This window comes from Leptopilina heterotoma, unplaced genomic scaffold, assembly GCF_015476425.1.
Source record: "Leptopilina heterotoma isolate Lh14 unplaced genomic scaffold, ASM1547642v1 Lhet_97, whole genome shotgun sequence".
Taxonomy (NCBI): Eukaryota; Metazoa; Arthropoda; class Insecta; order Hymenoptera; family Figitidae; genus Leptopilina; species Leptopilina heterotoma.
In genome coordinates, this window is record NW_025111203.1 from 136,002 (window position 1) to 160,029 (window position 24,028).

The following is a 24,028-nucleotide window of genomic DNA, read 5'->3' on the forward strand; positions in this document are numbered from 1 at the left end:
TCTTTTCGTAGAATTGTATCAACAAGTTTTTTCTATAATTAAATCTGTTGACAAATTTTATGAAAATAGTAAATATTTAAAAACATTGAATTGCGAAAAACTTTTGAAAATAATTGAAATTTTGCAAAGAATTTTATTTAAATTTTTGAAAATAATTGAATTTTTGGTGAAAAATTTTGCTATTTTTAAAAATAATTGAATTCTTGACGAGATATTCATTAACATTTCTAAAAATAATTGAATTCGTGCAAAGTATTTTATTAAATTTTGTTTAAATAATTGAAATTTTGTCAAGAATTTAATTAAAATTTTTGTAAATAATTGAATTCTTGAGAAGAATTTTGATATTTATCAAAATAATAATATAATTGAATTATAATTGAATTTTGGAAAGGAATTACATTAAAAATCCTTAAAATAATTGATTTTATGGGGAGATTTTGGTTAATTATCAAGATAATTGAATTCTTTTACAGAATTATTTAAAAATTATTAAAAATAATTGATTTCCTGCGACGAATTAAAAAATATTTATGAAAATAATTTTCAAAACAAAAGTTTCTAATTGAAAGTTTTAACGACCACTTTGCTAAATTTGGTGTGAATTCATCATTAAAAGATAAAAGAAAAAAAATAGGGGATATTTAGGGGAAATTTTCAAAATAGGGTACGTTTAGGGGCAAAAATTATAAAAAGGGGACTTTTAGGGAAATAGGGGACAGACTGTGAATTGATATTTTAATTTTTTTCAATTAATACCTGCTTCTTAACGGATTGTAAAATTCTGGAGCAAATAGAAAGTAAAATTAATCTTCATTTTGTTATGAATTATTTGTATAGGCATTTATTCTTATAAGTACAAAAGTTTACCAAACCACGCAAATATACAAAACTATATATAAATATTTGTGGTAAAAATTACTTTTTATTGGAAATTAAAGCTTTTGTAGTAGAAAAAAATTCATTATCAAAACTGATTAAATATTTATTATGAATATTCATGATAAAATATATTTTTTGTTATATATTTATATTATTGAAATTCGTAAATGCTCATTGAGTTTACTTCTGTGAAAATTTTGAATAAAATTTATATAAACTTTGTCGTTAACATTCTTTTTCGAATTTCACTCTTAAAAAATCAATTTTTTTCCAATTCTGAGAAAATGTTTCAATTAGCAACTCTTGCTGCACTATTGGGATATTTCTGTAAAAATTTTCAACTCTGGAAGAGTTATATCGCAAGAAGGATTGAAACTTTTAAAAAAATAAACGAAAACTGAAAAATAGAATTTTAAATATTAAAAAGTTGAAACAAATTGGTAAAAATGGATTTTTTTGTAAAATTTTTTTTTTGTAAAATTCGAAGCCGATTTTTGTAGTAATAGAAAAGCGGTTTAGGTATCAATTTTATTTAAAAGTAAAAGCATTTTGTGCGTTTTCGAGACTATCATTGCTTTTTTTACTTTTTGATAATCTGTGGAAAATTAGACTTTGTTAACAATACTGATCAAAGATCAATCATTCTTGCGCACTATGTACAAGCAAAGTGACTGCGTCCACTAAATTCACATACATAAATATAAAATTAAAATAGAATGTGATAAAGTCTTTTCTTCTTTTTTTTTTACATATAAACCCGTCTATTTTCGTTGTTATAAATCAGTTTCATCACTTTTTCTGAGAATTCGGTTTCTCGTGCTTGACGCGAGAAAGGGCGATATACGATTTGTATGTGGATAAATCGTGCCATCCTACTGGACCTCTTTCACAATCTGCACATGCGAGATATTTCACATTTTCAACTGTGTGAGAGACGCCAATATTTTCAAAGCAATTAATGTCTTCCACCATCCAGCAGTCTGAAATCATTTCGCGACTGGTGCCTTCACTTCCTTTTTTACACAAAATTTCAGGAAGAGAAAACTGAAAAGTAAATAATAACAAAAAATTAGGAGGCTTTCTTTTAAATTTTTGAAAAAAAAAACGTTCGAAAATGAAAGCAAATATTAACTTTAATTTTTTTTGCTTGTTTGGTATTTTTACAACGACTTTTTTAAGAAAATAATAGAAGATGTTAATTTAATTAATGACTTTTCTTCAGTTTTTAAAACAATAAAAAGAAATATTTTTTAAAAGAACCACAAAGCCCGATTTCAAGCCAGTTAAACGTCCAAAAAAATTTAAAAAATTAAAATTGAGTTTTAATTTATTTTATTTTAATTTATTTAAGTACTTTTTTAAAATTTCTGTACTGCGTTACTATAAATGTGTGTCATCATAATGTCCATGTTTATCAGTGTTAATTTATTTATTTAACTATGATGTTAATGTTTATTTATTTATTTATTTATTACAAAATTGGTTTTATAATCTTTTACAGTTATGACTCCAAACTCTATGTTTTCTCTTACGTTTGATGAGTGAATTTATTTTTATTTTGATGACGAATGTTTAGTCATTAATTTTTTTTTGACTCCCTGAAGATGAAATTGGAGTAATTGAATTTTGTAAAGAATTTTATTAAAATTCCTAAAAATTTTTGAATTTCTGTGAAGAATTTTGTTATTTATCAAGATAATTGCATTAAAACTTTTGTAATAATAAATAATATTATACAAAAAACAACCAACTTTTAAAAATATTTGAGACTTGACTTCACCAAAATACTAATCTTACAAATTAATTTAATTTAATTTAATTTAATTAAATTTAATTAATTAATTAATTTCATTTTCATGAAATTTTATAAATTTCATGAAAAATTTCATCGATCATAAATTTCAAGATTTGAAACTTTCAAAACAAAAGTTTTCAATTGAAAGTTTCAACGTCACTTTGCTAAATTTGGTGTGAATTTATCATTTAAATATAAAAGAAAAAAATAGGGGAAATTTTTAAAATAGGGTACGTTTAGGGGCAAAAATTAAAAAAAGGGGACTTATTTCCTTATAAAATAAAACGACCGTATTTATATTTGAAATTCAAATCAAAAAAATTTTTGACTATTATAATATTATTTTGCTAAAATTAATTCTTAAAATACATGAAATATTTTAATTTTCTTGGGCTTAACTTCAAAAAATATCACTTCCAATCAGAATTTTAATTGTTAAAAGTTTGATCAGTTTTTGAAAACATAACAATTGTTTAAGTTATTACACGGAAAAAAATAATTTACCTCTGAAAATAATTATGAGAATTTTCAAATTAACTTCAAAAAATGGAATATTTTTAGAATGAATTATCACATTATGTATGATAATTATATAAGATATGATTTAATTCCCTTTAAAATAAAAAAAAACTTTAAAATAAATCAAAAAAATAAAACATGTACATTATTTTATAACTTATGTTAATTTTCATAAATTAAGGCAAAGTTAGGAATTTTTTTTATGTTTCCAGGCCTCGAATTGACTTTAAGGCATAAAAAAATCGCTTTAGTGGATTAAAAATAAAAAAAGTCGTTTTATTTAATTAAAATTTTATTTTGTATTCCCAGATCTTTCACTGATTTCTAAATTTAGTTATTCAAAACTTGAATAATTTTGTTAAATAAATATTTAAATACTTCTTATTTGTTTTTCTACAGGAACTATTAAATTTTTTTGAAGAATTTTAATAAAAATTTTAAACTAATTATTGTGTTGTCCAAAATGAAATATTTAAAATTTTTTTAAATTAAAATGGAAAAATCCTAAGAATTCCTTTTTTATAAAATATTTTAATATAATTTTTAGAAGCAAATTTTCATTTTAAAATTTACACTTGAAGATTTTTCATTAAAATTTTTGCAAATTTAATTATTTTAAATATTTGCTATAAAAATTCTCCAAACGTTGATTTTCAAAAATTTTAATAAAATACTTTAAAAAAAACTACATTTTATTATAGTAAAAAAATTATTCAAAAATATAATTTTAAAAAATTTGTCTATAATTATTTTTCATACTATAAAAAACGAAATAAGTTGCATTTTATACTAAAAAATGTGGTCTTTTGTTGCAACATTTGGAAAAATGTCGAAAAAGTCGCAATTTTTGAAAATCGTTCGAAAAAAGTCGCCTTTTTTGAAAATTAATACATTTTTTAAAAATAAACAATTCTTGATAGTAGTTAAAAAGTAGCATTAACACAATTTTCGTAGCTACGACAGTCGGTGAAACAATACAATAATCATAATATTAAAAAAAAATATTATAAATAATATAAGACCAGATAAGTGATTAAAAAATATTGTAAGGTAAACAATTAAAAATAACATGTATTTAATTATTGCATAAAGTGAATATAAAATTTTAAATAAAAATGTTTTCACGTAAATCAATGAAAATTTTTTAATAATAAAAAACACAGAAATAACAAACCTCAATATTTACAAAAGTAGCAGCACCAGCATTAAGAATTTTCGATGGACAAAATGTACAATAAACTACATCTGCATTTTTTCCAGAAGAATCTTTTCTATCTTCAATTAAAGACATTTTTAAAATAGTATAAATATCTTCTATTTACTTTTCTGTTTAAATATCTAATTAGTCGTTCAAATTATTTAATATTTTTTTTGTATTTATAATGTACAGGAAGAAGATAAATGGTATGTACAGTCAGGCATGAATTAAAAATAGTAAGATAGTTCACTCGATTGTGAATTTTAAATGCTTGAAAAAAACAATTTAAAGGTTGACTTTACAATAGGTTATAAAGGAACGGTCACACTGGCACAATAGTTCTGCTGTGTTTGTTTGCGTAAAAGCACCTTTAAGGTTGAGACCACAATAGCACTCTTGAACGGAACGTAAACATCATAACGAAACAATGCTAAAGGCCAAAACCAACGCGAATAATGAGATAGAAAAAGATACGAATATATTTCTGTCTTTTTCTAACTCATGTATTGCGTTCGCGAAGCAGTTGTGCTTAGGCCTTAAGTATCGTTTAAGGTGCTATTGTGGACACAACTTTAGCATTGTTTCGGTACGTTTACGTCTCGTCGAAAAGTGCTATTGTGGACTCAACTTAACTACGACGCTTTTACCGTTTTACGCTTTGTGTCCTTTTCTATCGCATGCGTCTCGATCGCGAAGCTATTGTGAGGTGAACTTTAAGAAGAGTTTATTGTATATATAGCCTAATTCATAGTTTGATGTGTATGTTTTCAAAATCTTGTGTGAAAAACAAATAATATTTAATTCTATTAAATTAAACGGTACATTTTCAATTATATACGCATATATAGTGCTGTCATTTTTCCTTATAAACGCGATCGTACGTAAAACAAGGACAGTGTAGAATCGCGAATATTCCTTTCAAGCGTTGAACGTAATTTCCAATGCGGACGCGGCTTAATGCAGTAACTATATGTATAGATAACATATATACACATAAAACGAGCGACCACCATTTTACGTTGGTGTTCTCATCGGCGCAGACAGTACGTTAACAAACTAAAAGAAGTTTTCATTAAAATATTGTGCAAGATTTTTATATTCCTCAACTTCAAAATGTGTTGATAAGGTAATCACTAAGTGTTCAGTTACATGGATTTGAATAATTTTGTGATTTCCAAAGGAGAAATGTAAAACGTAAGAAATTTTCTTTTCTATATCGTCGGGCGTCAGCTCAATCCAGCTGGGTAATTTTTCAGCTTGATTGCGTTACACAAATGTGCTAAATTTTATTTTCACTCTTCCCTTGCAAATTTAATTCGCGCATTTTTTTAATAAGTTTTCAAGTTTACACTAAAAGTACGAGGAATAATTAAAGTGACATTAATAAACGAACAAAAAAGTGTTATCTCGTGTTCCGAAAAATTATTTCCAGTCAGTATTACATAAATAGTGCCATTTTCTTAGTCTCAATTAAAAAAAATTTTAAAAAGGAAAAATACGAACAAAGAAAATTGTCTACATTTTGTATTGTTAATTGTTTCTGAAAAATGTTTGAAAATATTTTGTAATTAATTTTCTTCGATGGGAGAGAAGAATTTAGAAAATAAAATTTTGAACCGTTTAACAAGATCTCCATTTAATTGCAAGCATTAATATGTGTGTGTATGTGAATTTGACCATCTCTCAAAGTTTGATTTTTGGAAATTCAGCAAATAACTCAGGTTTTATAAACAATTTAATCTTATTTTTCCTTGTTTTCTGTTTTTTTGCATCATTTTTCAATTTTTAAAATTAAACATCAATTTTTAAGAATAAAATCTTTATTTCTTGGGAAAAATTGTAGATGCAAATTGCCCTTAAAAAAAAGTGATAAATTTTTTGTTAATTTCAACTATAAAATTTAATCCAGTTTTTGGTAAATTTTTATTTTGTAAAATTTTATTTTTCGCTTATTATACAGAAGGTAAATTTAAATTTTTATCTTTGAAATAATTTAACTAAATTGACAAAGAAAAAAAATGTATGTACTTAAAGTAAAAGATTATTTATATAAATTATAATTTTATTTTCTTAGTATGTTGATAAAAAAATATTTACTCTTTTTTTTATTTTTTCCTTGTAAATAATTTTTCCAATTGTTGAGAAATCGACTGCTTTTATTTATTTTTTAAACTGAATTTTATTAATATCTGAAAATTATCATTTTATTGAAATACTTACACTCGGTGAATTTTATTCCTTAAAAAATTTTGAAATTCTGGACATCGATAATTTATGCGTGCCAATAAATTTGAATGAAGTTAAATTTCGTCACGTGAAATGTTAAACTGGCAATTTTGTAATTGAAGAGAAAATTGTTCCTAAAAATCTGAACGTTCAAATGAATGAAATTTATTTATTTTTTAAATTAATGTTGAGTCACGTATGAAAAAAGGTCCTTCAAAAGTAATAAAATTCTTCGCAAAATTTAATTTATGTTCGAAAATTAAAAAAAAAATTCTCGTCAAAATTTCAATTATCTTTAAAAATAAAAAAATTCTTCTCCAAAATTCAATTATTTTCAAAAATTTTAATAAAATTCTTTGCAAATTTCAATTATTTACAAAAATTTTCCGCATTTCAATTATTTTTAATATCTACTATTTTAATAAAATTTTCCAAAAGAATTCAATTATTTAAAAAAAAGATTTAATAAAATCCTACGAAAACGTTCAATTATTTTCGCAAATAATAAAACTTTTACATGAATTCAATAATTAACAAATTTTTTTATAAACTTCTTTGCATAAATTCAATTATTTTTATAAATAATATAAAATTTTTACAGAGATTCAATTATTTTCGTAAATAATAAATTTTTTTTAGAAATTCAATTATTTTCGTAAGCAATAAAATTTTCACAGGACTTTAATTATTTTAAAACACAATTTTAATAAAATTTTTCGAAAAAAAAATTATTTAAAATGATTTTTATAAAATTTTTTGAAAAAAATCAATTATTTAAAAAAAATGTAATAAAATATTCTTCGTAAGAATTCAATTATTTTTGAAAGTTTTAATAAAATTCTTGACAAAATTTCAATTATTTTCAAACATTTTCTTGATTTTCATGATTTTCAATATCTACTATTTTAATAAAAATTTGTCAACAGAATTCAATTATTTAAAAAAACTTTAATAAAATTCTACGCAAACATTTAATTACTTTCATAAAATAATAAAAGTTTGACAGAAATTAAATAATTTACAAATTTTTTACAAATTTGTTCGCAATAATTTCATTATTTTCATAAATAATAAAATTCTTCGATGGAATTCAATTATTTTTGAAAATATTAATAAAATTCTTAGCAACTAATCAATTTTTTTCATAAATAATATAATTCATCGCAGAATTTCAATTATTTTTAATACAATTTTAATCAAATTCCTCAAAGAATGTAATTATTCTTAAAAATTTTATTAAAATTCGCCAAAGAATTCAATTATTTAAAAACTTGTTGATAAAATTCGTTATGAGAATTTAATGTTAAGAAACATTCAATTATTCAATAAATTATTTATTTCCATTTTATTTGTGTGTAAATAATTGAATTTTAGTAGAATTTTCTTAAAAAAATTGATTTAAAAATGAATTTCATTTAAAATTTTACATAATTGAATATTATGAGCATTTTAGCATAAATTTTTTTAAATAATTGAATTTTGAAAAGGTTTTATTTTAAAAATTGGCAAAATTTTAATTATTTTCCAAAATTGAGGGTCCCTATCAAAGAACCGGTTATAAGTTTTTGAGACTCAAAATCATTGCCCTGTAAGTAAAATATTAAACTGTTTTTAATCTCAATTTTTTTAAAAACATTTCGGTTATCTTTAGAAAAATACGAAATGTTTTCAAGAAAATTAAATTTTAAATCCTTTTTTTTATTTAGAAGTCGAGAATTTTGAGTCTCAAAAACTTATAACCGGTTCTTTGATAGGGACCCTCAATTTTCTTCAATTCAATGATTTTCAATATCTACTATTTTAATAAAATTTTCTAAAAGATTCAATTATTTTTATAAATAATAAAACTCATGGCAAAATTTCAATTATTTTTAATACAATTATTTTAATCGAATTTCTCGAAAAATGTCCTTATTCTTAAAATTCTGCCATAGAATTTAATTATTTAAAAATTTTGTTGATAAAATTCTTCATAAGAATTGAATTTTAGTTAAAAATCATTGAAAATAATAATTGAATTGAAATTATCGTAATTCCAACAATTATTGGTATTAATAAATTTAGAACCTAAAATGACTTTGAATAAAATCTCCTTTGTTCTAATTTAACAACTTTTTTTTTTAAAGTGCTGAAAAGTGAAATTATTAAGTATTCATTAAAATAAATTTTTATAATTTAGTTTTAAATATTTTTTAAAATTTGTTTTTGAGTTTGACTTGTTTTTTAATTTTTATTACCTTTATCAATAAAAAAAGTTACCGCAGGTAGGAAAATTTAATTTCAAGTAACTTCAATTAAAACTTTAGAAGTTCTTATAGTTCATTGAATTATTTTTAGTTCAGATTTTTTAAAAATGAGTTAAATTTTTAAATATATTTTATTTAATTAAAAAACTTTTGAATAATAATAATAATCGAAATTTTGTAATATTTAATTGAAAACAATTAAATTTCAGACAAATTTTAAATCAACTTTTTTTTAAATAATTAAACTCTCAAAGAACTTTCTATAGTTATTAAAAATAATAATTGATTTAGAGGAACATTTTATTTAAAAATTCTAGAAAAATATTAAATTTTGGAAAAGTTACTAAAACAATTTTTATGAAAAAATCATAAAGTTTCAAAATTTTTAATTTGACGTGTTCATTTTTATTTCATTGAGAACCTAATTTTTAAAAAACATGAATGTTGCAAAAAATGTCATTCATTTAAACGTTCAAAATTCTTTTCAAGAAAGAAAAATTTTATTGTTTTCTAACTTAACATTGATTGTTTAATAGTAATAGCAAATGATTTTGAAAAATTGATTTTATTTCATTTTTATTGCTTTACAACATTTTTTTATTACCGCTTAATCGATTTTCAATTTGTTAAACATTGAGATGATTTCTATGCAGAAATTGCTACTGAATGTCGTAGGAAAAGTTAACTATTTTCCATTAATAAATCTTTTTTAGTTTTACAATTTTTCTTGAAATGGGTTTTCTATAATTAAAAATTTTTTTTAAACTTTTCATGTTTTTTATTTTGAGCTTTTCTATTTACATTTGTAATTTGTTACCTTTACCGTTACTTCTTTGAAATAACTAGTTATTTTTTAGAAGTAGCTCCGTTACTTTAGTCGTTACATTTTCATAGACTTACATCGTTAATTTTGCAAAAGTTATAAATTTTTAAAAATGTTTTTCACCGAAGTTAACTTTCAATGCGTTAATACTGTTTGTTACAAAAAGTTTTTTAGCGTAACGTATTTTTATTAAAAATAAACAAATTTATTATATTTGTAAAATTGAAAAGGATATTATTAAAAAATATTCATTTTGTTGAAACTTTTTATCTCTTTAAACTTTTTACCACTTAAATATTCAAACAAATTTTGTTACTATTTGTTATTTTGTTACTTTTTTTAAAATCAATCCGAACTTCTTGTTCAAAGCTAATCTTGTTTCAAAGTTTATCTGTAGCTTAGGTCGTATACAATATTCAGGCCTCGGACATTATGACTTTTTCGACTTCAAGTGTAAATTTAAAAAAAAATAAAAATTAGGGAAAATCAGGTTATAAAAATAATATTAAAATAGTTTTAAAAAAAGTCATTTTCTAAATAATTTCATTCTAATTTTTTAAAATTCAATTATTTTCAATATTTTTAATATTTCCGAAAATTTAAATACATATACAAAATAATAACATTAAAATTTTTTTAGAATTATTTTTTAAACATTTTGGAGAAAATAATCATATTCAAAAATTTTAATTAAAATTCTTCAAAAAATTCTTCAATTATTTTCGAAAAATTTAATTACAATATTTATAAAAAACTAATTCTTAGAATTGTTTTATCATAATTTATTAAGATTCAATTATCTTGAAACAAAGTAAATTAAAATTTTTAAAAATTTACTATTTTAGAATTTTAGAGAAATTATTTATAATTAAAATTCTTTAAAAATTTGATTATTTTTTTTATATTTTTTAAAAACTTAATTATTTTTAAAAGATTTTATCAAATTTAAATTATTTTTCAAAGATTTTTGTAAATTTAAATTATTTTTTAAAAGATTTTACCAAATTTCAATTTTTTGGACATTATTTAATTGTATGTAATTGTAAAACTATTGTCTTTCAAAAATTATTTAGAAATATTTTTAAAAAGTTAATTTTACGAATTTCTTTATTAAAATTTTTAAAAACGTTCTACTTTAATATCTTTAAAAAGAAAAATGTACGGTTTCAATTATTATAAAAAATTTAATTGTTGTATTTAAATAATTGAATTCTCGAAGAACTTTTGGAAAATTATTAAAAATTGATTTAGACATAAAGTTTAGTTAAAAATGTTAGAAAATAATTGAATTTTTGTAAAGAAAAAAATTTTAATTTTTAGAAATTATTAAATTTCAGAAAAAGTTATGTAAATCTTTATTCTTAGACAAAAACAATTTAAAAACCCTAGGTGAAAAAATTTTGTTTAATAATTATTACTTAGGAAAATATTTTTGGTTTTTTGTTTTATTATACCCCATTCAAGCAAGGTGTAAACGGACATGAAATCTTTTTGTCAACAGTAGTGAATTCTATAACAGTATTAAACTACCGTACATTTTTTATATGATGTTTCTATTCTTATTAGTTATTTACAACTTTAAAGACTTTTTTGGAGCGATTTAACAGTGGTATAGGAAAGAGGGACTCGGACCATTTTTCTTTTTCTCCATACCTGCGACGGATAGAAAAAATGGGTTTTCAAAGATTTTAAATTCCAACATCTTTGCGAAATAGATTTACGATGGTCTGCACTTTACTTAAATTGTGTAATAAAGCAAAAAAAAAACGAAAAATATTTTTGTTTTGAATAATCTCAAAAAGAAAGGTTCAAAAATTGTAGAAAAAAATTAGTATTTTGATTGGGTTAGCATTTTGAAATTTTATATACCAGCGAATAAATACGTAAGCAACAGATTTCACTTTCCCTCAACTCTTTATGATTTTTTTTTACCTGCACGGAAAAAATATTAAACTTTAAATTTTAATTTCCAAAATTAAGTAGGTGATGATAACTTCGGGTGCCAGTTTCAGCTTCATTACCAAAATAGCGTCAACTGCTATACGAATTTAGTATGTTACATTCTAATACAGTAGAAAACCCATTAACCGGACTTTTCGGTTCTCATTTTCTTTTATTAATTTAAAAAAAAAAATTTTAAACCTGGTTTTTTAAAACTGAAACTAAAAAAATATGAAAAATTTTATCAAGTTATAATATAAAGTTAAATTAATCATTATTTAATGCTAATCTAAACATTGTATGTAAGTTTTATAATATTATAGGAAACGTTGAGTTTTTGTCTCATGATTCTAATAAAATGTTAAGGAAAATTTATAGTTATACCTGCATCCATTAATTCGGATAATGGGCTTTTTACTATATAGTATGTTACGTTCATGATGTAAAAAAAGTATAATTAAAGTTGATACTATTTCACTTACAAATTTTCCTCAGTGCAGCTTCTAATGTTTAAACAGAGAAAAATGTTAATTCATGTATTTTAGATAATAAACGACTTTTCGCAATAATGCGAGAAAAACATTCTCAAAATTTTCTTATGTAGTTGAAACAAATGATAATTTCATATCAAAATTTACAACTTCAAATTAAAAATTCTTTCTAAAAAAATTGTTCAATTTTATTGGATCTGCTATTAAATTATATATTCAATTAAATTTTTCTACTTTTATTTGCCTTTTTTAGCACCAGCTGTATTCAATGACTTTTGTATTTTTCGACACATGTTTTTTGTGATTTAAATTATTACAGTATGTAGTTTTATTAAAGCAAAATTTTTATACTATAATAGACTCTCTGTTTAAATAACTTAGAAGAATGTATATGTCTCACAAAAAAGTGATTCTCATGGTATTAATTATTCATCATCTACTAATTTGAAAAAAGTTTAATCAGAAATTAATGTATCATTACTAATTAAACTTAATAAATACTATGGAATAAATAATAAAATAGAAAATTTTTGAATAACTGTCTCCCTTCTTTTAAATTTAACCATTTTGGACATAGAGAGCAATGATTATTTTAACAATTTTATGGACGAGTCGACTTTTTTGGTATTATTTTAAGAATATAATGTATATAGTAGAATTAATTATTCCTGTTGAATCAGTTGGGGGAATGCAAATCGAATCACTAAGTTTTATCAATAACGTATAGTCCCTGGAATAATTTTATGCATAAAACTAACTGTTTGTGTTAACCACCGAATTTTTTTTTTGTAAATTTAACTTCTTTAAGCTACCCAGCCCTGGGGTTTGAATTTACGTGCGTTTTGTTTATCTGAATACATTTTAATTTTATTAATCGAACTCGGAGGGACTTACTTGAGTCTTTTTAAATCTGCTTAAGAAAGTATTGATTTTAATAGCAAAATAATATAATTTAACACCTTAAGATTAATAGAATTTCAAACTAAAAGAGTCTTACTTTTTTAAGTAAAACATGAAGAAGTGGGCGTTAATGAGGTAAAGTCAGTATGGACAAAAGGAACTGGAAACGAAAGCCTATTTATTTATTGTGTCAGAGCTGCTATTTTATGGTTTGAAAATCATAAAAAACGTTCAATTGTGTGCAATGTTTTAATTTGGGAGATTAATTAAAAGATTCTTTTTAAATTCAGCGAATTCACTTGAAACTATTAACTCAAGGGTTTTCTGGGTCGCTGATTACGAATATAAACTCCGATTTGCAAAATTCAAAATGGCAGAAGATTTTTTAAAAATTCACATGTACTTCAGCGAATTTGCTAATTTTTTTTTAAAAATCTTCTGCCATTTTCGAATTTTGCAAATTGGAGCTTATATTCGTAATCAGCGACCCAGAAAACCCGCAAGTTACAAATTTTAAGTGAAGTCGGAAAATTTAAAAAAAAATCTTTGAAATTAAAACATTGTACACAATTGGGCGTTTTTGTGATTTTCTACTCCTAAAATAGCATCTCTAATACAATAAAGACTAAATAATTTTTATAAAACCCCTCGATATCAAATTTATAAAAATGCAAGAACGTTAATTTTGACCCCTTTAAAATAAAATTATTTAACGAGGTAATATTGTTTTTCTTGTATCATTTTTAACCTGAGAACATATAAGATGGTCAAAAATATTTAATTTTAATTTTTGAAGAGGTTAGAATTTTTTTATTTTGACCTATTGCGCATATTATTGCAAATCCATGCGAGAAGTTGTTTAGAATGGTAAAATATGCATGGAAAAAAATGTTCGCTAAAAAATATTAAAAACTATAAGAGAAGATCGATTTTTAATATTCAAATCTTTAAATTTTGCCGAAATTTCGAAAGCCTTAAATCTTTAATTTTTTTCCAAACTTTATATACTTACGTAATTTGATGCTATTAGTCAAAAAACATTGTTAAAATTGACATTTAGCTCATTTTCGTAGTAAAAACCATAAAAATCATAGTCCGAAGCTTTCATGGTATACTTTATATATACCGAAATAAATGCAAAAAGCCATGATTTTTATAGTTTTTACCATGAAAATGAGCTAATCGTCAACTTTAACTATGTTTTTTCGACTTAGAGCATCAAATTGGAAAAAAATAAAGGTTCAGGAAATCCGAAATTTCGGCAAAATTTAAAGATTTGAATATTAAAAATTGATCTTCTCTTACAGTTTTTAATATTTTTCAACGAAAATTTTTTTCCATGCATATTTTACCATTCTAAACAACTTCTCGCGTGGATTTGCAATAATACGCAATAGGTCAAAAGAAAAAAATTCTAACCTCTTCAAAAATTAAAATTAAATATTTTTGACCATCTTATATGTTCTCAGGTTAAAAATGATACAAGAAAAAAAAATATTACCTCTTTTAATAATTTTATTTTAAAGGGGTCAAAATTAAGGTGGGGTCTCCCCTTAAGAATCCGACCGCCATTTTGTATTTTGAAAATCTGTCTCGTAATCAGCAATCTTAAAAACCCCTGATACTTACAGATTTGTAAACTACGGCAAAAAGTATATCTATATAATAATAAGTTTAGTCATTTTTAACAAATGTCAATAATTTTTTTTATAATTTTCAAATAAATTGTATGCCTTTTAATTTATTTTCCACTGGCTGAAAAACTGAGTTTCTAGTACTTCTTACACATTAAATTAATATTTTACAAAATAAATGGGTCAATCCATTTTACTTCAACTAAAATGATCGCGGACTAATTTTAAAAAATTGGAATGTTCTGCAGAAATGATTTTAATGTTACTAAAGTCACAAAATGAAAAGATTTTTTCAAAAAAAATTTATATTTTCTGTAAAACATGAATTTAAAGTGTAAAAGTTGCTAAAAACTTTCAGTTCTCTGCCAGTAGAAAATAATATAAAAGGCATTTAATTTAATACAAAAAACAAAAATATAACAAATATTGACGTTTGTTAAGAATGTCTAAGTTTATTATTATAAATTGATATAAGCATTTAAAAATATAAAATAATAAATATAATATTTGAAAGTTCATCAGTACAGTAACCTAATTTTTCTATTTTTATTTATAAATAATAGGGAAAGGGGATTATAAAATTAAGTAAAAACTTACAGATTATTAAGAATTTGTGATAAACTTTCAGTTTTTCTTTTAAAAACTTACAGTTTTCTTCTATTTTCTCGTTAAATAAAAAATGTGTACAAAATAAAATTTTCACTTTGCCCATTTTTACGGTTTTCAAATTTCCCCATTATTTGTTAATAAAAATGACAAAATTAGGTTATTTTACCAACGAACTTTGGGATATTTTATTTATTTTATATCTTTAAATGTTTATACCTATCAGTTTATAATAATATATTTAGACATTCTCAACAAATGTCAATAATTTTTAATATAATTTTTATACTTAATTGTATGCCTTCTATATTATTTTATTTATTTTCTACTGTCAGAAAACTAACAGTTTTTAGCATCTCTTACACTTAAAATTTATATTTTACAAAATATACAAAACTTTGTTGAAAAATTGTAAAATATCTATAAAAGCTAAAAATGATATTTTAATTTTTAAAAGATGTAGACTTCTAATTAAAATGATATTAACTATCCATTATTGGCTATATCTCTTAACAACGTTGGAATAATGTCACTATAAAAGTTTTGCTAGAAAATGGAAACTCATTAAGGCGAATCGTTTACTAAATTAAACTCACAGACGTGTAATACAGAAATATTATACAAAATGACAATTTTTATTTGCCTACCAAATAATAGAGCAATTATGAAAATAATATAGTAATACTATTTTTATAATTAATTAAAATGCATTTCTCTGATAAATGGAATGTTTATATGAACGAAACTATATTTAAATTAAAATAATTTTTAATTATTATATTTAATGAACGTGAAAAAAGAACTTAACAAAAATCTAATTTTTTTGAATATTCACAATTTCAAGAACATCTTGATAATGATATTTGTACTTGAACACATTTTTGTCAGGGAAATTGATAAACTGAAACTTGTGGCCACCCTGATATTTAATTGAAGAATTTACGAATATTTAAAATTTTGTAAAATTGAATATTGTAAAGAAATGGATTTGAAAATTGTCAAAGAACTTTTTCGAAAATTATTAAAAATAATCGATTTTAAAAAGTGGTAAAATGTTCTCTTATTTGACTCGGACTGGTTATATTTTTGTCAGCAATTGGTCCGTAAATGGTCCGTAATTTTTCATTTTATCTTGATTATTGCCTCTAAAAAATTACTGAATATTAACCAAAGTACAGATGTTTAGCGTTAAGAAAACTTTTTTTAAAATTTTTACTTTTGTCCACGAGAAGATATTAATTTGAATGAATCAGCTTTGGAAGATGGAAATATATTTTCCGTGTCAAAAATTACAAGAAAAATATTCTGAAATTTTTTAATTGCAATTTTTGTCGTTTAAAGTAAATAGTGATTTTCTTTTTGTTACAGTGATAAATAACCTGTCGGTTTCGTGAAAAAACAACATTTTGAAGATGGAGGCAGCAGCAAAATCGAAAGAGGTGGCTGACGAATACATATCGTCGTTGGCCGATCTTTCAGTCAATAGCAAACCTCTAATCACCATGCTCACAATGCTGGCTGAAGAAAGCATAGAACATGCTCCGGCGATAGTCGGTGCTGTTGAAGCCCATTTGCAAAAGGTTATTAGTCTTTTGTAGTTACACTCTAAGTACAAAAAAAAAATCTTACTGACTTCTCGGAAAGATAATAGTTCTTTGAAAAAGCGGACATTTGTTACATGTGCAGTTATAGCATTTTCGTATCAAGGAAGCAAATGCGTTTAGAGAAAATTTTTCTTTTTCAAAAAAATATTGCATCTTCAAACAGTATTTTTTTTTGTTATATAAGTATTTATATTTATTTTTATTTTTTTTTTATATTTATTTTTTTATTTTTTTTTAATATTTTTTATTTATCAGTATTTTTTTTTTTTGATTTGTTTAAACAAATTTCTTATCAGTTTCTTATTAATTAATATTAAATTAGATAATTTTTCACTTTTCTTCAAACTTCCATCATTTTAAAAAATTACTCTTAAGACAAATTTCAATTTTTGATTTCTTTAATTACTTAGGTCGTTTTCTCCATTATAATAATTATTAAAAATATTTTACTTTATTTTATTATTTTTGATATTTTTAAAATATTTTATTTAATTTCAAATTATTTATTATAAAATAAATAATAATTGAATTTACTTGAATATTTATTCAAGTAAACTTAAAGGAATCTTACACTTAATGAATGTTAACATTCAATTATATTTGAAGTTTTCTTACAAGAATACTTTATAATTGAAGAATAAAATTTAAATCTTGATCGTATTTTTTATATTGGCTCTGTTTATTTTTATATACTCTTTGACATTAGAGATGATCGATAAAAACAAAATTGCTCGTTTTACTTTCTAAAATGAAAAAAAGGAGAAAGCGATTAATCGACTTCATGTTACAAGGAAACAATGAGGTTACAAATTTGATTCTATTTTTTTGTCATAATTTACAACTTATCATGAAAAATTCTTTAATTTGCAAATTATTACTTTTTTTAAGAGGAGAGACCATTGAAATTCTAATTTATCAAATAGTTTACGTTGTTGACAAACATTGATATTTTCTGAACATATTCAGAATAATAAAATTGTCTTATATTATTAAATTTTTTAAAAGTTTTTTTCTAAAGTTCACGGATAAAATTTAAGAGAAAACTTTATAATTGATTATTCGGAATCATAAAAAAAGTTTGAAAAAATATTGTATATGAAGAATAATAAAAATTGAAAAGTAGATAAAATTTTGAATGAATTACTTTTGTTTGTAGTTTGTAGTTTGTTTTAAATATTAAAAATCTGTAGAATTATTCAGAACCGTGAAAAGAATGTCAGAAAGAATTTTTTTCTCATGTAAAGAAAATGTTAAATTTGGTCATGAAAAATATTATGAGTATTTTAAATTTTTAGTTTAAATTTAAAAAAAAAATTTTTTTATTTTTTTTATTTTTCCAAAATTTTTTTTTTGAAGTTTTTCTTATTTTTCACAAAGTATAATTATATTCTAAGAATATCTGAAAGTAAACACTCCTAAAATATGTAACTTTCTCTGGTCCTTCGTCTTAAAGAACAATTTTATTTTATTTAATATAATTATAGAATTAAACATAAGCCAGCAAAAAAATTTTCTCGAAATAATGTTTTTTATCTCAGGAATCACAGACTTGCCTTTTTATCTTTTTAAAATATTTAAACATTTTAAATCTTTTTCAATTCAATGTTTAATTTAGCAAAATTTTTATTATTTCCTATGGCAAAAAGTTTTGTTTTTAATTTATTAAAATATTTATCTATTAAAAGTTTAGTCGAGTCTCAGTTTAATTGATTAAAATTTTGAATGAATAGAATTTTAGTCGATTCTACTATTAACTAAAATTTCTTAATAATTTACATGAATTTATATTTCAGTTAATCTAAATTTTTAATTGTTTCTTAATTATATTTATTTTAGAATTTTAATTAATTATAAATTAAAACAGCTCAAAATTGGATTAATTTGAATTTCAATTTTTTTCCAATTTTTTTTTAATTTTAATTCGTCAAAATTTTCAATTGTTTTAATCTTAATTAACTTGAAATTCATTTGCTTATAACTTTAACAGGGTTGACAATAAAATTCGATTTTGTTCTTCTTTGACATTTTCCGTGAATTGTAGACATAAAATTGAGTTTTCCATTTTATCCCTATTACTAAAAATTCAAGGAAAGTTCAATTATAAAAAATGATAATTGCTAGAAGCAAAAATTTGTTGTACAATTTAAAGAGTTTCAATCTATTTTAAAAAGAAAATTAATTACTTTCGCTAACTTCGCTCGATTATTTAAAAAATTTTCAATAACTTTTTTTATAAAATTTAATTATTTTTAATAGAATTTTAGGAAATTTCAATTATTTGTTCATAAAGATTAAATTATCTTTAAACAATAGAATTAAAACATTTTGAAAACCTAATTTTTCAAAATTTTAAATAAAACTTTTCGGAACTTCGATTTTTTCTAAATTTTAATTTTGAATCTTTTGAAAATTAACTAATTAATAAAAATTTTAATTGTAACTCTTTAGAAATTTAATTTTTTAAATGCAATTTAAACTAATAAAATTCTTCAAAAAATATAATTATTTCTAATTCAATTTCACAAAATTCAATTTTAATGTTATAATTCTTCAATGAAATGTTTCTATAAAGTTGCTTGATTTTAAAAAATTAAATTAAAATTTATATTAATATTAAAACAATATTGAAATTTTCAAAAATGTTATTTTAAATGATCCTAAAGTTCTGAACGTTCAAAACTTGTGGATCGTTATTTTAAAACCTTCTGAAATTCAATTAATTTTTAAAATTGCAATTGTTTTCAACTAAAATCTTTTCTCAGTTTTTTATAATCTTCAATTTTTTTCTTAAATTTTAATTTTGAATCTTTTGAAAATTAACTAATTAATGCAATTTTTAATTGGAACTCTTTCGAAATTAAATTATTTTAAATGCAATTTGAACTAATAAAATTCTTTAACAAATATATAATTTTTTTCAATTCAATTTCACAACATTTAATTAATGTTATAATTCTTCAATAAAATATTTCTAAAATGTCAAGCAACTTTAAGAAATTAAATTAAAATTTCTATTTTTCTTAAATTTTAAATAAAATTAATGAAAACTGAATTAATATTTTAATAAATAATAATTAATTATTAATTTCTTTAAAACAATTGAAATTTTTAAAAAATTACAAAATAATAATTATTTTGTATTTTTCTGATAAAATTTTCACTCTAATTCATTGTATTTTCAATTAATTTTTATTTTAATTCATCTTGAGGATTTTGTTTCGAGTCATTGTTTATTCAACCTAAATTGCACTTAAAAAATTTTTTAATTTACTTGAATTTTCTGCTCTTTATTTATTTAAATTGTTATTTAATAAAATTTGTATTTTATTTCCTACTTTGGATTCATTCACATCTTTTCTTTTTTTTTTGTTTTGAAGTTATTTAACGAAATTTATTTAGATTCAATTTTCGTTCAACTGAATTGTTATTTTATTGATATTTTATTTAAACCTATTTTCATTTTACTTTGTATTAAATTATCAAAATTTGCGTTTAAATAAGTTATTTCTTTTTCCATCTAATAGAGGGATGTAAATTCCATGCTTTTGATTTGTATTTCACTGAATCGAATTTTCTTTTTTAAAACTTTTTTAGTTGGTCTATCATAGAAAATAAATAGAATGTAAAAAATTCATGAAATATAAGGAAAAATGTGTAGAAATATTGATTGTATTTTTATATTTATTTATTTATTTATTTTTTGTGATTCTTTTCTTTTTTACTTATGGAAAATATTCACTTTTTGATTTATTCTTTTTTTCTCTTTCTTTAAAGGTACTGTTAATAGGTAATAAAATATTGTCGGTTTATAATCAAAGATTCAAATTTTTTAAAATTCAGTTATTAAGTACATAATTAATTATTTTCAAAACAATTTTCATAGAATTTCACGAAAGGATACAATTATTTAAAAAAAAAAATTTTATAACATTTTTCGAAAGAATTCAATTCTTTACTAAAATTTTGAAAAACTTCTTCAAAACAATTCAATTAACAATTCAATATTTGTGAGTTGTAAAATTCTTCACAAGAATTAAATTATTTTTTTAAATAGGTAATAAAATTCGTCTTTGGAATTCAATTATTTTTTAATAACATTTTTCGAACGAATTCAATTATTTAAAAAAAATCTTCTAAGAAATTCAATTATTTTGAAAAGTTTTGATGAAATTCTTTGTAAATTTCAATTATTTTCAAAATTTTCAATTAGAATTATTTAAAAAAAACTGCATTATTTTCAAGAAATTTAAAAAAAAATTTTCAAAAAGATTTAATCATTTACGAAAACTTTAATAAGCTTGTTTAAAAGAATTTAATTTTCTATCAATCATTTTAATAAAATTTAATAATAAAATTATTAATTACAATTTCTAATAAACACGATTATATTAAAAACTTAAAGAAATTCTTCGTAAAAGTCAATTACTTTTAAAATCTTTAATAAAATTTATTAAAAAAAACTCCATTATTTTGAAAAAATTCAAATAAATTTTTCAAAACAATTCAAAAACATTAATAAAATTCTTGCTAATAATTAAATTACTTGCAAAAATTTTAATAACATTCATTATTCGTCGAAAGAATTAAATTTTGAGAATCATTTAAATATTCAATAAATTAATTATTTTTGTATTTAAATAATTCAATTTTTGTAAAATTTTCTAATAAACATTGATTTAAAAATGACTTTTAGTTAAAATTTTAGGTAATAATTGAATTTTTAAAGTATTAGAATTTGAATTTTGAAAAACTTCTTCGAAACAATTCAATTATTTCTATGAAATGTAAAATTCTTCGCAAGAATTAAATTATTTTTATAAATAAAATTTTTCTTTGGAATTAAATTATTTTCAATACAATTTTAATAAACATTTTCGAACGAATTCAATTATTTAAGAAAATTTTTCTAAAAAATTCAATATATTATTTTGAAAAGTTTTGATAAAATTTTTTGTAAATTTAAATTATTTTTAGAATTTTCAATTAGAACATTAGAAGTATTAAGAAAAACTATATTAGGATTAAAAAAATTCTTTAAAAAGATTTAATTATTTACGAAAACTTTAATGAACTTGTTTTAAAGAATTTAATTTTCTATTAATAATTTTTATAAAATTTAATAATAAAATTATTAATTACAATTTTTAATAAACCCGATTATTTTAAAAACTTCAAAGAAATTCTTCATAAAATTCAGTTACTTTGAAAATATTTAATAAAATTTATTTAAAAAAAACTTCAAAATTATTATCATTTAAAAACCTCGAAGAAATTTTTCATAAAATTCAGTTACTTTCAAAATATTTAATGAAATTTATTAAAAAAAACTTCATTACTTTCAAAAAATTCAAATAAATTTTTCAAAACAATTCAATTATTTAAAAAAAACATTCAATTATTCATTAAATTAATTATTTTTGTTTTTAAATAATTGAATTCTTGTAAAATTTTCTAATAAACATTGATTTAAAAATTAATTTCAGTTGAAATTTTTGGTAATTAGTTAGAATTTTAAAAGCATCATAGCTACTGTGATTCTTGTCATCTTCATTTGCTTCCAAGATATTTGAGAATGATTTAACTGATTTTTGAAACTGATTATTTAGAAATACATTTTTTTTTTAAATAGTAGACATTTTGTACACTTTAAAATATTTTCCTTTACCTCATCAGTAATTTACATTAAGCCAATTTTTTAGCTTTAAAAGAGGTAAATACACTTAACATGCACTTTTTCTATATATTTTACATGAAATTAAACATTTTTTTCCTAAATATAAATATCATCGTTTAGCCAGCTACGCAAATGTCGTTAATGTACAAAAAAAAGGACTGGCCTTTTACCTCACACAGTTGTCTTTTATTCAAGAGATGTTTCTAAATATTTCATCAAATTTTCAACTGTGTTCTAATTTATATGATTATTTAATATATTTACTGCTATGCATTGTTTAATTTGAAAATTTATTACAATTTCATGATTCATTGCAAAATGTCATGTATTTGTAGTAAGTAAATTGATTATTAAAAATGTTATGTTAAAAAAAAAAAAAAAAAAAAAAAAAAATTAATGGCAGTGAATGTATTAAAATAAATTTAGAGTTGACAATGAATTTTATCGTTATTAAGATGAAGATTCTGTGATATTATATTCAGTATTATGAATATACCATATAAAGTGGAAATAAAGTGGCATTTTGTTCTATTTAATATTCACACTACAATCATTTGTTTCTTAAACATTCTTTTCTCTTTGAAATCACTTCTACATTTCGACGTGAACTCACTAGGGACAATGCAAAACATGGAAATCAATATTATCTTTCTCTCTCTCTCTCTCACTCACTCTTCATACATTGGTTAAATAACGAAAAAGAAGCATTGCACCGATGCGAGTTTCATTTTCAAAGTAGAAGAAAGTGAATTCATCGAATATTACCGAAAAAAAAGTAGGGAAAGGTGGGGGAAACTTTAAACCAATGGGACAATTTTAATTCAATTTCAATTTCATAATTTCATATTTTCTTCATTTTATTTATTATTCTTTATCTTGGCATTTTTTTCAAATTAAAAAAATTAATTTATTTCTATTTTGCTTCCCTAAAGTTAATTTAAAAAATTTTTAAAAAGTATTTAAATTTTCTACTTTACATTATTTGAATTATTGATAATTTACAATAATCGAAATATTCTTTATATTAATTTATATTTTGATTCAATGCGTTAACAAGTGATTTTTCGTGTTTTATGAAAAAAAAGTGAGTATAGCGAGGAAACGGAAAACGTGGACAACTATTTACGAAAACTTGTTTAATTCAAAAGCAGTTTTTTAAAAAATGAACCTAGATTATAAGAAGATTGTGTACGTGCGTGTGATTGTAGTGATTTAAAAGAAAGTGCACGGAGCCGTTCAGAACAATTTTTTTTTTCTATCTTCCCAGTTTTCGAAAAAAGCATCTCTATAAAGTATAATTAGTAAATATGTAGTAACATAAATTCAATAAATAATAATTTTAAATAAATTATTAAATAAATTTTTAAATAAATTTTTAAATAAATATTTTAGTAAATTTGAAAAACATTCAAGTCAACAGTCAAGATTTTATTAATTTTGCTAAATAATTTATTATTATCTTAAAAAAAAAGTTATTATTTTTTTTTTT

At 21.4% G+C, this 24,028-nt stretch overlaps 2 protein-coding genes across 4 annotated transcripts in view; one reads left to right on the top strand and one right to left on the bottom strand.

Moving 5' to 3' along the window:
- Positions 1-1,396: 1,396 nt before the first annotated feature.
- On the bottom strand, positions 1,397-4,627 carry LOC122512351 (guanine nucleotide exchange factor MSS4 homolog). Its single transcript, XM_043628131.1, has 2 exons — positions 4,371-4,627; positions 1,397-1,926 (listed from the first exon to the last, which is right to left on the bottom strand). Exons 1-2 carry the CDS (start codon positions 4,485-4,487, stop codon positions 1,672-1,674), a joined length of 372 nt encoding a protein of 123 aa, XP_043484066.1. The 5' UTR covers positions 4,488-4,627; the 3' UTR covers positions 1,397-1,671.
- A 747-nt stretch (positions 4,628-5,374) lies between these two features.
- Positions 5,375-24,028, top strand: part of LOC122512348 — a 49,136-nt gene continuing 30,482 nt past the window's right edge. For 2 of the 3 annotated variants that reach the window (XM_043628126.1, XM_043628129.1), the window contains exons 1-2: positions 5,375-5,520; positions 16,630-16,841. In XM_043628126.1, coding sequence (XP_043484061.1) covers positions 16,674-16,841 — 168 coding nt within the window. In that variant the 5' untranslated portion in view covers positions 5,375-5,520; positions 16,630-16,673. Of the gene's footprint in view, positions 5,589-16,629; positions 16,842-24,028 lie in introns of all 3 variants that reach the window. The other variant, XM_043628127.1, reaches the window with a different exon arrangement.

Excerpts from the sequence above, each read along its gene's own strand:
- LOC122512351 (XM_043628131.1), bottom strand. The coding sequence starts at position 4,487 with ATGTCTTTAATTGAAGATAGAAAAGATTCTTCTGGAAAAAATGCAGAT. Across the intron at positions 1,927-4,370 it reads CTACTTTTGTAAATATTGAG|TTTTCTCTTCCTGAAATTTT; the intron begins GTTTGTTATTTC and ends TTTACTTTTCAG.